The sequence below is a fragment of the Etheostoma spectabile genome, chromosome 13, assembly GCF_008692095.1.
Source record: "Etheostoma spectabile isolate EspeVRDwgs_2016 chromosome 13, UIUC_Espe_1.0, whole genome shotgun sequence".
In the NCBI taxonomy this organism is placed as follows: domain Eukaryota; kingdom Metazoa; phylum Chordata; class Actinopteri; order Perciformes; family Percidae; genus Etheostoma; species Etheostoma spectabile.
Genome location: NC_045745.1, coordinates 1,580,081 through 1,596,868, shown reverse-complemented (window position 1 = coordinate 1,596,868; position 16,788 = coordinate 1,580,081). Strand labels below are relative to the sequence as shown.

General features: G+C 40.1%; 1 protein-coding gene and 1 long non-coding RNA gene across 6 annotated transcripts in view; both read right to left on the bottom strand.

Moving 5' to 3' along the window:
* The window catches only part of LOC116700856 (uncharacterized), a 15,302-nt gene extending 5,121 nt beyond the window's left edge, over positions 1-10,181 (bottom strand). Inside the window, exon 1 of the long non-coding RNA XR_004334755.1 lies at positions 10,171-10,181. This is a non-coding gene — a long non-coding RNA (uncharacterized LOC116700856). The remainder of the gene's footprint in view (positions 1-10,170) is intronic.
* The window catches only part of ntm (neurotrimin), a 537,242-nt gene that overhangs the window by 42,689 nt on the left and 477,765 nt on the right, over positions 1-16,788 (bottom strand). For all 5 annotated transcript variants that reach the window (XM_032534315.1, XM_032534314.1, XM_032534316.1 and 2 more), the window contains one exon: positions 14,529-14,761. In XM_032534315.1, the coding sequence (XP_032390206.1) occupies positions 14,529-14,761 (233 nt within the window). The remainder of the gene's footprint in view (positions 1-14,528; positions 14,762-16,788) is intronic.

Below are 16,788 nucleotides of genomic sequence, written 5' to 3'. Positions count from 1 at the left end.
GTGTGTGTGTGTGTGTGTGTGATCAGGAGGGACGTGGCTCTACAATTGTTACCAGGCACACTTGACTTCCATTTACTATCAAGCTCAGTATAAGAAGCCAGGTTCTCCACTCTCCATGTGGCAACTATTGAAGCTTAAAATTCTAGTGAAGAATAATTTTGACCCGTTGTTGTGACTCTGCTGAAAATATCCCCACCTGTGACTCTTCCGTCTCCAGCACCTGCCTAAGCTGAACCTGCCTTCTTGCTGATCCTCTGCCCTTGCCTGCCACAAATACACCACCACCAGATACCATCTGCTTTCACCAGTATCCCACCACCTTGTTTTACTCCCTTCACTTGCAAGTACTGAGAAATAACAAAACTAGTAACTCCAATCCATTGTGCCAGAGATTGAATCCGCTCTTGGGGTCCAAACTAGGAGCTTATTGCAACACCTCTAATGTCAACATTTTTAAGAGTGCAGCTGCATGCAATATATGTGCATGGCCGCTAAGTCCGAAAGTCAAACTTGTTTCACATTTATTGCCCAAACCCACATTCTTTTTTCCTGCCAAAAGGATATTCACTGGCCCTGAACGTTAGCATTGCATGTGGTGTAGAATCCTCCGATATGTACATAAGTGTGGCCACGGCCCACTGGAGCGTTGGTGTTTATTCCCGACACAGCCAATATACTGACTGTACAGTTGTTAGCTGTGAGCATGTCTGCGGGAGTGTGCCTGTGGTTATGTTGAGCTCAGCATCGGACTGATCTTCAAACTCAGCAGAAAGTCCAGCTCTTTCTGTTACTTGCAGTTTCTTTGCTTTTTTTCCTCTTGTCTTTACGTTTTAGAGGCAGATTCATAAAGCCTGGGATAAGGAAAATGTTTCAGTCAAGTTGATACACGTTTAGAGTACTGAGCTGCATTAGAAAGAGATCACTTCAAGGCCAGTGTAGAGGGGTGAAATGAATACAGCAGGGATAAGTCTTTTGCTGCATTGTTTGAAAAGCCTAATGTGGTTGGTCTACAGACCCGGGAACACTGGCTGTGTAACAAACACCACACAAGGGTACCCGTTATTGATCACAATATATATATTTAACCCTTTTTTTTTTTTTCCTGAGTCAAAATTTTAAATGAAAACCCTTTAATCAATGTTATGGTCGTCTTTTTCAACCTTTATGTTGCTTTCCCCCAATGATTTAGTCACTTTTTCAACGTTTGTCGACTTTTTATGAGCCTTTTGATATTTTTGTGGGTTTTTTTCCCAAATTTTTAAAGCTTTTATTTTACATTTGTCACTTTTTTGACATTTTAGTGACTTTTTTGACATCCTTTTACATTTTTGTCACTTTATTTAACATTTGTTCACATTTTAGTCACTTTTATTGACATTTTTCCCCCTTTTTTTACACTTTTTTAAAAGTTCTTTTACCAATTGTTTTTTCTCTAAAATGCTATAAATGGACAAAAAAAAAACGAAATTCAGTAGTAAATAAAGTAGTTTAGATTATTTATTTAACTTGTGAGGAGCGTTGTTGGGAACCATCCACGTTACTTTTATGGAACATTTGTTTGAAAGAAACCCAAATTTCTGATATAGAAACTTTTTGGAAAGGGGTCAAATTTGACATTAATATGTCCACATACAGTATGTTAGCCATGGCCGTTAGCATTCTGATGTAACATTTAATTTTTAACTGCTCTTTTGTAGTGTGTTAAGATTTACATACAAACACAGGAAGATCTATCCGATTGTCTCAAGATGTATAAATAAAACGTCTAAGGACATCTGAAGACATTGTTGACGGCTGCGTAGGCTGTGATGATGACTTCTGGATGCCTCACATTTATTAGGTTTCTCTGAATAAGTATTGCTTTTTCTTTTCTTTCTTTATTCCTGACAAATCTCTCCAAGCTATATTTTTGTCATTTCCATTTCAAAGTAACAAGGAAACATTTCTGTTTTGACATTTGAGGATCATCAAGTAAAATTCCGCAAATAGAGCGTCACCAGTGCTTTAACTTGTTTCAGTCACATCAGACTTGTTTGTAAGACAAAATCTCCATGAATAATTTATTGGATGTCAGTTTAATCCCCATTTACCCTTCATGAATGACAAAAGCAAACTGCAAGCGAGTCAGCGTTGCTTCTGTTTAGCTGTGGTGCAAGAGGCCAAGGCTGAACCACTGTGCAATCAAAACAAAAGGCTGAGTGTCCAATTTATTCAATACAAGCTGTCAGGTTATCAAATTCTTGGACATCTCTTAGGGTTATGTTGCTAATTATAATACACTTTGAATAACGTGTAATCCTGTTCATAATCCTTGTTTGCTCTGACAGTGTGATGGTTTAAGGAAAATGAGACGACTGAAAAACCAAGACAAGTGTGCCATAGAGCACTCAAGTGGAAATGAAAATGTATCTAGTCTGCTACCGTTTAATCAGTAGAGAAAGAATGGCAGGGGATCACCAAAGCCATTAGGCTTTATCATTTGGGAACCATTATTGTCCATCCATCCATTAGATGTTGAGATATTTAACAGGATAAATGAATATATTGACCTGCTCTTGGCAACAGCTCTGACTCCAGATGCGAGACTCATGAACAATCTTTATTTTACCCAATGCCTGATGAGTTGACTGTAACCTATGACCTACTAACATAACATGTAACATATCTGCTGTGCGCGACCACACATGCCATTCATCATAAGCTTTAGCTTTAAACAAAAAGGGCCAAACAAAAGAAGTGCTGAATGCAAAATATGTGGACTCTTGCTAAGTTACTGAAGACAGTCTTGTCCACACAACATTCCTGGATAAGAGAAAAACATGCTCTGGTTAATCACCATTTCTTTAAACCAATCACAAACGTTTTGGGTGGTGCTAAGCACCAGACTGAGCATCAGCGCCTCTGTAAAATAGCCTCGGGAAGGAACTTGTTTTGGTGGAACACAACTCAGATTGGACAGATAGTCTAGCTAGGTGTCTGGATTTACCCTGCAGATATCTGAGGAGCAAGTAACCATTGTCCTCATAATCATAATCATCATAGAACGCCAACACAAAGGAAGAGGAAGGGGACGGACATCCAGCCGACAATGAGGGACATCCGTTGGAACCTCCAGCGGCACCTAAATATTCCCAGAAATGAAATGTTTTTGATATAGACTACTTGAGACTTGATTTGGACTCAAGATCAGAGACTTGAGACTTGACTCGGACTCTAGCTCAGAGACTTGAGACTTGACTTAGTCTCTAGCTCTGAGACTTGAGACTTGACTCGGACTCTAGTTCAGAAACTTGAGACTTGACTTGGACTCTAGCTCAGAGACTTGAGACTTGATTTGTACTCTAACTCAGAGACTTGACTTAGACTCTAGCTCAGAGACTTGAGACTTGACTCGGACTCTAGCTCAGAGACTTGAGTTCTGACTTGGACTCTAGCTCAGAGACTTGAGACTTGATTTGTACTCTAACTCAGAGACTTGACTTAGACTCTAGCTCAGAGACTTGAGACTTGACTTGGACTCTAGCTCAGAGACTTCAGATTTGACTTGGACTCTAGCTCAGAGACTTGAGACTTGACTCAGACTCTAGCTCAGAGACTTGAGACTTGACTCGGACTCTAGCTCAGAGACTTGAGAATTGACCTGGACTCTTACTTAGAGACTTGAAACTTGATTTGGACTCTAGCTCAGAGACTAGTGAGCATCCCTTATTGGTGTTACATGAAAACATCACAGGCTCAATAGAGTCACGAGGATGTGTCCTCTGGACAACGTGGTTATTTGTACAAAATTTATTGGTAATATTGTATATTTTAGTCTGGACCAAGGCAGTAAAGACTGACTAGCATGGCAACCTGCTTGGTAGCTTGTTGATATATGTTGGTCTGGGCCAAAGTACTTGAATAACCAACACTGACACGCTCCGCCACACTCTACAATACAGAAGAGTTTTGATAAACAAGCTTTGTGTGGGCTGTGGAAACAGAACTCTTGTAATAGACTACCCTAGAGGGCTTTTCTTAAAACACCATCTGACACAAACTGGAGAAGTGGAAGATGTGCTTCAGTTAGGTGGCAAATACTTTCATTTCCTGTGTTGTTTGAGAGCAGCAGCAGCAACAACACATACAGTAGCCCCACACCTTGCATTCTGACCTTTACTGTTCAAGTATTTCTTGGCTGCCTCAATAAACCCACTGTCCCCCCTTCTTTTGCTGTCACCAAGGCAACAGTAAGTTACGACTATTTGAGATTTAGTTCTCACCCAAAGATCAAGCTTTTTTATTGCATAAAGTGGGAAGATGGTTACACATGGATCATGTGCACAGGGAGGTTGCAGCAAGCCTTTAACTTGTGTCATGAAGCTTTGTTCACTTAGAGCTTTCAACCACACAAGTAATGTGCAGTCTGTGGCTCAGAGAGCCCATTATACATTTATGAGAAGAAAAACAGCCTTTAGCCTCTTCAGATAGTTGTGGGTACTGTACCCAGTACACCTATACATTAATAATTTGAAAATATGGTAGAAAATGCCAAAAAGTACTGTGTGTAAGCACTATTCTCCTATTGCAGGTCAACATTAATTATTCTAGCAGCGTTTTCACAATTGATTGTATAACTGTAACAAAAGCCTACAAAGAGATATCTATCTGTAGGCTTTTGCTGCAGTTTTAAGGGGATGATAAATGGTCACTTCCTTGTCTGCCTGGCCAATGATATTAATAAGTTAATATGGCCCTAATTTACCAAACCAAGCACATCGTCTGATTTAGCGCAGCAGATGCTTCACCTTCCGTGATGTCCACAATAGCTCATGTGACGTGTCTCGTCGTGTGTGACGAGACACTCACTCGCAGACAGCTCGCGAAATGAAATGGAAATTGTCACATCATGTCGCAAATAAATGTCTTTCAGGAGTAAAATATAGAAAGAAATGAAAAGGAGAATGTGACGCGCAGGGTTCATGAGCCCTGGTTACATCTTCCCACATAATACAGAGTTATAGTCAGAGGTGTGTGAAGGCGTGTGGGGTTATTCTGTAGCCGCCAGGGGATTTTAATTTAATTGATTTAAGAGGTTTTTGATTTAATGGAGGTAAACACAGTGGACAGCTGTGTCTAATGACACTGCAGTCTTACATCTAAAATCAGAGGCTTCATTTATCAACATACGTGTCCTGCTGCCTTCACATGTCTGCAGGGATTTAATGAACTAAAGGAGAAGCTTTCATACAGTATAAAGCAGATGTGGACAGCTGTGGTCCCCCCCCCTCCCCCCAACTGTGCCCTGCGATTTTATTAAATGAAACAAAATTAAGTGCTTTTGAAGGTAGGACAAAGTTAATATCGCCGCTGTACGGCAGAAACCTTGTATCTCCATATTTCCTAATTTTAATTTTGTTTCATAAATCAGTGCTAGTAGTCACCCTTCACGTCTCTCTGTGGGTTTTACAAATATTTAAACAGTGATGAGGCGGTTTGTTTATTGTTAAATCCTGAAAAGAAAACCCCCGCTTTGGGTCATACAAGGTTTCCATCCAACAGCGACAATATGATGATACTTGATAGGGTTTGTGGAGAGTTCTAGGCCAAGTGTGTTTTGGTCACTAATTATAAAATTTGCTTTTATTTTGATGTCATGCTTTTATTTCAACCCATACAATTGCAATTTCCTCCGCAGAACTTACAATACTGCAATTGCACTGTATTTTATTTTGTACCTGGATCTATGAAGATGATGAATAATACAGTTTACATTGATTCTGTATTGTGTGTCTCTATTGTATGTCTCCTTTTGTATTATATTGTGAAACCTTTTAAGATTGGATCTGCAAAGGTGCTAAAGTAAAGCCGCCTATGCGTTATTATGAATCCCGTGTGACTTCTAGGCAAGTCCCGCCCTCCGAAGCATCCCAATTGGTTGGGGTTGGGCATTGACCTTGAGTGGTTAAGGTTAGAATAGCTGATTGGTCAAGGGATAGGACCTGAACAAATCGGGTTCCGTTCCCTTGTCTAGGCATCGATGCCTGGCCAATAGTAGCGTGTGAATGCTAGTGAAGGACAGGTCCCTCCTAGAAGTTGCATGAGTTCCATAATGACACGCCGCCTACACAGGATAGGTGGTTTGCTCTGCGCCCCACGTAGAGCAAATGGCTTTTTATGTGTATGTGGCTTACTTATTTGGAGTTTTGCTTACGCTAAAGACATATCCAATTAAAGAACAATTAGCAACTCACACAGGTTTCCACATGGGAATGAACAAATCAGAGGTCTGGGCAGAGGGTTCCCCTTTTCCTCGTAATCATTTTGTAATGGAAAAAATGACAAAGAAAAAAGAAACATTCATGAGGGGGGCTTTTTTAGAATAAATGGATGCGTGTTTAATGTGTCCCTCCACAAAGTCTAGGGTCAATTTTTTTTTTCTTTTTTGTAATTAGACTTTAAAAGTCCCATGATATGGTGTTCTTTGGATGCTTTTATATAGACTTGAGTGGTCCCCTAATACTGTATCGGAAGTATTTTTTATATATAGACCTTAGTGGTCCCCTAATACTGTATCTGAAGTCTCTTTTATATAGGCCTTAGTGGTCCCCTAATACTGTATCTGAAGTCTCTTTTATATAGGCCTTAGTGGTCCCTAATACTGTATCTGAAGTCTCTTTCTCAAAATTCAGCCTTGGTAGAGTACTGCCACTTTGCTCGTTTGAAAGCCATATTGTCTCTCTCATGGGTGGGCCAAATTCTCTGAACGGGCAAAGCAGAGAAAGGAGAGGTAACCTATTATTAACCTATCAGATTCCAAATCGGCCCCTCTGTGCTTTCATTTTCCCAAAGGCAGAGCAGGATACCCAAGGCTCGGTTTACACCTATCACAATTTCTAACCACAGGGGGACCATAGGCAGGTCGGGGGAACTCATATTAATATTTAAAAAAAACAACTCATAAAGTGAAATTGTCATGCCATGGGACCTTTAGACACTCCAATCCAAGGTCTTCTAAACTTCTGTGGGTACTACGGAGATCTTCTGTCTTGTAAATAAGCTATGAAGTCACCGGAATCAGACACCGCCGTTTGACATCAGATGAGTTATTTGGGATCGGGCATGGTTCATTTCTGGAGAGCATCAAGACCCTCTGATCAAATAGTCTAAAGGATTCTCTTTGTAAAATAACAAACAAGTGTACCCCCCCCTTTTTTAAACTTGACATGACTGTGCCTATAGAGCCTGTTTCACTGATCATGTCATAAGATTTACTGTTTAATTTACACTTTGGTGTTACAGCTAAATAAAGATCTTGCATAGAGCACTGACAGCTCAGTGAGTGCATGGCTTTAAACGACTATGCATGCATACAGTAATCTAGTTAGTCTCTGACAATTCAATCATGTAATATACATTACAAAAAGCCCTAATAACCTTGACTGTGTTGTTCCGGTGAATTTTGTATGCTTTATGTAAATGACACCACAGTGTCATTTACATCACAAAATTAAATCTCAATGTCTCAGGCGCACGTATAAATAACCCTTCAAAGGATATTGCAAATGTGTTGTTTTATTGGATAGAATGTCAGCTGAATGATTAATGTTACATAAACAATGACTGAACACAACCTGAGACGGATCACTAAGGCTGATGGCCATTCATAGACAGATTTTCATTTCCCATCATCCATAGAGACAAACCTCAGGATGTGGTAGCGTGCCAAGGCGATGGAGCTTGCCGGTTCTCGGTTTCCACTTTTAGTTTTCTAAGGAAGTTCAAAGCTCACAAAGTCCTGAACATATTTTTTAAGATAACAAGTCGTGGGCAGAAGATGGAAAATATCCTTCAGGACTATGAGAGTCTCTGTAAGTATGTTTTAAGAGGAAGAAAACAAGACTAGAATGGACAGTCTTAACCTCAACAAACTGTAAATCACCCTCCCCAATAAAGAGGAGGTTTAGCTGCTGGTTGAGGATCTCAGTTTGAACTGTAGTGACCCGACCAGCGTGAGACCCCACACACTCAAAGCCTGCAGGGATGTGCATCTGCTCACTCCCGCCCCTGTGACCTAACCTGCCTGCTACAGTGCGCATGTATGTGCATGGCTAAAAAAAAAAATACGCAAACAAACTAAGAAACTGCAGTGGAATTAAGAGTTAAGAATGATATGTTTGTTAGTGACATTATTCTAATTGTAAATGACAAACAGGGCGGGTGGATCAAATAAAATCAGTACTCAGATGAGATAAGGAGATAACGGGTAACCCCACTTAAGCCCGGAGTACCAGATGGTCTCTGTAGGAAGACCCTTCTCCTAATCTAAGATAAGCTTGGTCTAAAGTGCAAAAAACACAGTGTGCTCATGGTTCTAAAGTAGTAACCTCCAGGTGAATGCAAGGTGCTCCTAAAGTCAAACTATGGAAAAAGGGAAGCCAGAGGGCTTACTTTCAGGCACAACTTTACCGAGCCAAAGGATGTGGTTAAAACGCTTTTATTAGTTTGGGGCATATAGAAGTTAAGAAAATCACAAAGGAGAACACCAGACTGGGTCAACCCCATTGTGTGTTCTGGGAAGTGTGCCGGGCTTTGAATCAAATTGAACACAGAAGCCAAACAGTGGAATTGCAACTCCTGGGCCCGACAAGTGATGCCCTCGGGCCTAAAATGACTTTTTTCCCATAGACGTACATGGTACAAGACAGATCAGTGGAAATTTTTTTTTTTGAGAATGACCGTCCACATGAAATGACTCGTTTCACTATCAAACTCATTTGATCCATTCAGCCCGATAACATAACATGGAGAGTCTAGAAGAACAATTACATAATGTAATCCCCATTCAAATGAGTGTAGGGCTAAAGTGGAAGTAGCCGGATCGGCCGGCGGACATATAAGGCGCTTTCTCTATGGGTCGCACAGTGAGGAAGCAGCGCCGATCATCCAGTTAATTTCTGGCTCCATATGCCACTAAGTAACTCTCATAGGAATATACGGGGCCTGCCTAGTATGCTATATCCAGTTTTTATAATTGGGGTCTAAGGTCATGCCATCAGTATCGTTCTGATGTCAAAATACGATCGATGTGAATGTGCATTGTGAATATGTTACGTGTGTAGGCTTTAATGTAAGTGTGTGTGTGAGAATTTTGATCTAAATCTGACCTGTCAAGGGCAGTGATACGTTTAACAGCGTCTACAATGCCAAAATCTAAAATAATAATCAGAAGAAGATGAAGATGTGAGTGTGGCGGCGGGGATGTTTATTTTTGCATGAGCGCATAAATTTACAGGAGATGAAGAGAGCCGTGTTACATGGCCAAGAATTCCCTGAGATGGATGCAAATTAAATAAACTCCGGCCAATTTTTACACTAATCTTTATTTTACAGACTCAAGGGGGTCTTTTGGGGGTGGTAGTAGCTCAGTCCATTGGGAGTTGGGTAGGGAACCGAAGGGTTACTGGTTCAATTCCCAATACGGACCTAAGTATGGTGGTGGACTGGTAGCTAGAGAGGTGCCAGTTCACCTCCTGGGCACTGCCAAGGTGCTCTTGAGCAAGGCACCGAACCCCCAACCGCTCGGGGCGCCTTTCCATGGGGCCGCCCCCTCACTCTGACATCTCTCAATTAGTGCATGTGTAGGTCCTGAGCATGTGTGTGTAATTCAGGCCTGTGTGTAGTGTGTCTAATAACAACAGAGTGAAAAGTGTAGTTTCCCCTTGTGGGATTAATAAAGTATAATAAAATAAAAAAGAATAAGTAAATAAAAAAGGTCCAGATGATTAAAAACAAAAAAACACATTACAAAATAATATAATACTATTTGACAGCTGCCAATAGTAAAAAAATGAGCCGAATTGGTGCTTGCAAAATGGAGCTACTGCAGCTAATGCCCAAAGCTCCCACTTAACGCCTATTATGGGGGCATAATATGTGCATTTGTGCCTCCTTAATAAACACAACATGCAATTAAAATGTCTGTGCAACACTAACATGAACCTTACATGACAACAAGATGCGTTTTCAACTCTGACATTGTTTAAATTCACCTACCCTGTGAGCTGCTAGTTTAAGGTGACCAGACTTCCCCGGTTACGGTTTTGGTGACCTGTCCCCTTCTGGATATGTCCCCGGTTTGCACTGTGACTGAAATACCCAAAATTGAAACGAAAGAAAGAAAACACTGACCACTTGTATTCGATTCACACGCAGGTTAGAGACAGCCAGAGCAAGCGCTGCTCAGAGCTCAGAGATGTTTCAGAAGCCGTATTTAATTATGCTAAAATTACTGATTATTTACATGGAGTCTGGTGGGTTTTGCCAATGCACTTTTATGTTTTAAAAAATGATCTTAATCTTTAACAGAAAGTTGACCTCCTTAGAAATCCTTTCCATAATGTTATCAGAAACTTAGAATTTTAATCTGAGTCTGTCGGTAGCAAAACAAGCACTTTTATGAACGTAAACACAAGCTTAATACTGGGTCAATGTCAAAGGAAAATCTTTCCTCAATAGGTTTTATTGTATCCGATCCTCAATGAGCTGTTACAGAAACAAGCCTGAAGCAATAAAGCAAAAGCTGTCAGCTAAATGTAGTTCAGTAAACATTACAACATTCCCCTCTGAGGTGTATGCACTATGAAGTGGCAGCAGGGGTGATTCTAGGATCAGACCTTTAGCGGGGCTCAGCCGCTAATGAGAACAGCTCTACGTCTAGTGTCCCCGGTTTAAGTTTTACAAAAATAAAAACATGACGTGTTTTGGAGGTATATACCCCTCTGAGCTGTAATATCCCCGGGTTTTGTCTGAGAAATCTGGTCACCTTATGCTAAGCTAGCTGCTGTCTGGGATGAGTGAGTGTGTTCAGTCGGGCTACGGTAATAATCCTCACAAAGCAGTTCCTTGAGTTTATTTGTAGCATATTTATTCATTTTGTGTGTTATCTATCTGGCGTTGGTGAGTAGGAGTCTTTTTGTGGTACTTTATCCAGGCTAGCAGCTCTTCTTCTGCTTCCTCCTTGCTTGCCGCAGCCGACAACAATTCGACGAAAGCCCGCTGGTCTGGTGGATGTTCCCCAGAGAACCGGTCATGCCTTTGCGGCGAAAACTGTAGTTTATTTCCCTCTCAAAATAGGTAATTGAGCACAGTAGTGATTCTGACCATATTAAAATAGTGTTATAGACGGCTAGCTGTAGTCTCGCGTTGCAGTAGCTCCATTTTGCTGCCTCGTTTGTTTTCTGTCAGCTCCATGTACAAGCGTCAACGTCTCTTCTCTGTCGCTTTAAATGTTGTCAGTGAAAAGAGGAATATGATTGTTACAGAGAGCAGAAATGCTCCTGTTCGCTAAGCACAACATTTGTCTGCTTCCAAAGCCTATGAAGGCCAGGGGTTAGGCCTAAAGTACTTGGCAGTTACAGTACTTAGTTACGACTGCAAAAGCCAGCGTCTGTTCAGTCCAGTCTGTTCTGGCTCCATTTTCACATTTCATCTTTCAATACTTTTGGCTTTGGCCATTTAAGGCCCTCTACTGTACTTTACAGTTTTAAACTGTTATAAAATGTTCACAGAATACAGTGACTTGGTCTCCAGTGAGTTAGATGTTTGAGAATACTCAGGGTTACCTTATTCATATTATACACTGATATACTTGTATCCTTTATAAAAATGTATTTTTGTATAAATATTTGTTTTTCTTCTGAAAATCAGTCATATTTTGCACGCAGGTAAAAGTGCACTCCATCACTCTCTTTCTTGGTCAAATAGCCCTTAAATAGCCTGGAGGTGTGTTTGGGGTCAGTGTCCTGTTGAAAATTAAATGATGGTCCAACTAAACGCAAACTGGATGGGATGTCACATGCCGCTGCAGGAGACTGTGGTAGCCATGCTGGTTCAGTATGCCTTCAATTTGGAATAAATTCCAAACAGTGTCACCCGGTCACCTTTGCTCCGTCGCACAAAAGACACAGCAGTTGCAAACAAAGACCTCAAACTTGGACTCATCAGACCAAAGCACAGATTTCCACTGGTCTAATTTCTTCGTCCGTTCCTTGTGTTTCTTGGCCCAAACAAATCTCTTCCTAGTTTTCCTTAGCAGTGGTTTCCTAGCGGCTATTTGACCATGAAGGCCTGATTTGCGCAGTCTCCTCTTAACAGTTGTTTTAGAGATGGTTCTTCTGCTGGAAGTCTGTGTGGTATTCATCTGGTCTCTAATCTGAGCTGCTGTTAATTTGCGATTTCTGAGGCTGGTGACTCAGATGAACTTATCCTCAGCAGCAGAGGTGACTCCTGGTCTTCCTTTCCTGGGGCGGTCCTCATGTAAGCCAGTTTCGTTGTAGCGCAATTTTCTGGACCGATTGACCTTCATTTCTTGAAGTAATGATGGCCACTCGCTTCTCTTTACTTAGCTGATTGGCTGTGTATCAACCTGACTTCTGCACAACACAACTGATGGTCCCAACTCCATTAATAAGGCAAGAAATTCCACTAATTAACCCTGACAAGGCCCACCTGTGAAGTGAAAACCATTTCAGGTGACTACCTCATGAAACTCATTGAGAGAACACCAAGGGTTTGCAGCACTGTCAAAAAAGCAAAGGGTGGCTGCTTTGAAGAAACTAGAATATAAAACACGTTTTCATTTATTTCCCACTTTTCTGTTAAGTAGATAATTCCACATGTGTTCATTCATAGATTTAATGCCTTCAGTGATAACCTAAAATGTAAATACTCATGAAAATAAACGCATTGAATGAGAAGGTGTGTTCAAACTGTTGGCATATATATATATATATATATATATATATAGTGTGTATATTATTTACAATCAAATTGTGCTTTCTGCTGAGGCAGAGATTGCGTCAGTTCTTTAAGGAGAGTTTATCATTTTATTTGCATTATTACAAGATGATTTCAGGTGTGTTCTTGTCAACAGCTCTATTTACAAGAGCAGGAGTTTTAGATTTTGTTTTTAAGAAGGTATGCATATAATAGCTTGCCATCAGTTTCTTAAGTTATAGAGTAGTGTAGGTGTACAGTATAGGCATGGGTTACATTGGGATATATTACGTGGGGGGCGGCTCTGTGGTCTCTGTGGTTTCCTGGTTGCCATGGGCTTACGTGGGTGCGCATTGACTCCAAAATCTGCTTAATATTTATTGTAAATGTGAAATCATTGTGTAAGCAGAATATCAGTTTTTCGTGTTTTCCAACCTCCGCTGCCATTCACCATCTGTGCTATCGGACTGACTGACAAGTTGCTTCTTTTTCCTGTTATGGCGGGTGGCGACCAGCACAGCCTGTTCTCATGAACCATGCGTTATCAACAGCTATGGAGAAAAAATGTTTAGTCACTGTTTGACTTGTTAAAACAGAGACAAATATAAAATATATACATTGTTCATGATGCGCTGATGCTTAACAGCGTAGTGTGTTTGAGTGATTGAGAGTTAATTTTTAATCTATTGAGAAGAAATAAAAGACAGCTGGAGTAAATACACAGCAGTGTGTTTCTTAAAATGCAGCATTTTGTTGCATTCCTGTTTGGCAACATGTTGCAGAGAAAATTGAGCGGACAGGAAATCAAAAGTGGGCCAATATCATCTTTCTCTCTGATGAAGTTCAAGGATGACATCTTATGAGCAGGACTTTATGCTACATGGATCATCTGCATGTCATATTTGGAGCGTTACACTGTGGCATTATGCCTAGAGTATGGGCAGTGTGCACCTCACTCTGCCTTGCACCTCTATGAGGACACCATCGCAACTCCACACGTCATTTTAGCAAAGGCATCTCAGCATTCAATTTTTCAATTCAATTTTATTTATAGTATCAATTCATAACAAGAGTTATCTCGAGACACTTTACAGATAGAGTAGGTCCCAACAGTTCTAGTAGTTTCCTCCAGAGCAAGCAACAGTGGCGAGGAAAAACTTCCTTTTAGGCAGAAACCTCGGACAGACCCAGGCTCTTGGTAGGCGGTGTCTGACGGGCCGGTTGGGGTTAGAATGAAGAGTGGCAATAACAAAAATAGCATTAACCACACCCAACATTAGGAAGGAGGAGCACACTCCCTTCCCTCTCCTTGAGCAAGGCATGCAGCCTCTAGTTGCACCAGTGGAGCAATGGATGAGGAAATGAGATTCAAGAAAGAGAGCACACATCTGTTTTTACTGTCTGCTGTGTTCACGTATGTCCTCATGTGCTGGTGCTCAGGAATAACCCAACCTATCTACCATACAGTGTAGAAAAATAAAAAAACAAACAAAATATGTATATGTGTGTGTGTGTTTGTGTGGTGCTGATGAGTGTGTGTAATCGCACACTGGCATGTTCTGTGCTGAAAGTCAATAGGAGGTGTTACAGTGTTACATAAGAGACATCCTGTTGAACTGAGACTACTAGATACAGACGCACTGCTGGGAGACATACTATAGAAATATTTCTATCAATCAGACGTTTTTTCTAAATGTGTATCAATGTTATTATTATGCAGTAGTATAGCAGTAGAAGCAGTAGCTGCAGTGCGTATACTGTATAAATGTTACCTTGGACGAGGATGTGCACTGAGGTGGTTCTCGGTCGACTGCTTGTCTGGACTGCGCACACGTACTGCCCCTCATCTGTCATGTCCACGTTTTCAATCTTGATGGTAAACTCCTCTTGATTAAGGGTCACCAGACTCACTCTGGGATCCACCGACCATTTGTCTTCTCCAGCGTACAGTATACTCGAGCGGTTTAGCCAAGCTGTGTGCGTGACAACGTCCCCCTGTGCACACCTGTGAAGGGATAAAAATAGCATTGAAAGGGCTGTAACTAGTAGTTATTTTACGATAAACCCTACTCATAGAAACCACTAGAAATGGTCCGATACAATATTTTCATTTCTGATACCGCTTCCAATACCTGAACTTGCATATTGTCCGATACTGAGTACCAATCCAACAACAGATACCAGTGTTAAAAAAGAAATGTGTATATTATATATGAGAGCCTGACCAATAAAGGATTTTTAAGGCTTACAAAATTATACAAATATTTGGTGATTTAAAAATCCCATATTCCAACATGTACTTCAAAAGAAAGAAAAAAAAAACGGATTTCCCTTACAATAGTTATTTGTAGTTATTTATGAGTTTTCACTAAAATATAATACTAATTTGTTTTATTATACAGAATATCAAAATATATTAAAGTTCTGATGTATAAAATGTATAAAATTACAAACTTAAGATATGAAACTTAAAGTCCTTTCAACAAAAACTAAATAATCAGAGTTGCCAACAGGGATATTGTAGCGCATTCTCTGGTGGACATACTATGCAACGCCAACACTAAAAACATGGTTTTTATTTTATTTTTAAATATTCATTTATCAGAGTCATTTATTTGTCACAAATGATTCTGATAAATGACTATTAAAATTATATGTATTTCTTTTTACTGGACATTATAAATGCGGATACCGATAGTTTGGGGAATGCCTAATATCAGCCGATAATATTGGCCCTCCGATATATTGGTAAGGCTCAAGTACATATAATATTTTTTAACAGCTGAATACTACTCTCCTTGTATGGATATTATGTTGTTATCATTGTTGTACCATCTGGCTCAGGTTTAACTCTTTGTAAAACAAAAACAAACCCAGAGAAAACAGAATGAACGGCAGAAAACTTTCTTTTATCATCTACTTTGACAATCAGTCATAACAGATAAAGAACATTAATAACCTTCATGAAGGGAGATCTATTTAAGGGCTAAATTACGTGGTATCGGATTGGTGCTTAAACTCCAGTACTCGCCGGTATCTGAGGCATTTCCGATACAGGTATCCAAATTGAACTCTAGAATAGACAAACGTGTCAAATGTTTGTCCAGTTGTCTTACTTATACACAATCAATCCAAGAAAGCAAGTCACATGGCATGTTGGCCACACACAACGATTACTCCTCTCCCATACAGTGGGACTCTTTATTATTCATTACAAATTTCTGAATGATTTGAATGGACAATCACCCCTTTAATAGGCAAACTTTAACCAGAGAGGAGGAACTAATGAGTGAAACCAGCAGCTGTGAGAACATCCCCACTGCACACAGCTTCCCCCGCAGCAAGGACCGGCCTGCTGATACTTCCAAAGGCTGAAACTTTATTGTAGGACAGGGTTGTGTGTAGGGCATGGGTCAGATGAATTTGTAGAATTTGTCTTATTCTGAGTAGGATAGGATACTCTGCATAAAACAGGTGCAATAATAATAATAATAGTAGCTTTGTTATCATTGAAATACATTTCCCATAATCCATTTTTACTACGTTGGGGCACCACCAGACCCACCACCATTTCCCTTTTACTCCACAACCAAATCATCTTCATTAGAATTGTGTGGATTTTGCTAAATAATAATACGGGTCATTATACCTCATGTTGTCCTTGGGTCAAAATTGACCAGTTTTCCTATATAAATGTTCTTTTTAACTACCCAAAATAACATGATTGATTCCACACTACGCTCTTTGACAAGTACAAATCTCTACTTTCTTGAATTTTGGGGCATCTTATTCAATTTTGTAGCATTTGGAGAAAAAAAAATGGAAGTGGTTTTGAAATAGTATTGAGTAAAAGTTGACACATTCCAGTCTGTGATTATGCATCAACATACATTCCTTTAATTTTAGTCTAAATAATTCCTAATTTCTGTTTTTATAACTTGACCATTAGGTATAATTTCCTATTAATGAGGTGTATTGACCATAATTTCCAAAATAACTGTAAAACTAAAGTTAGTAAGTTAGTGTTACGTA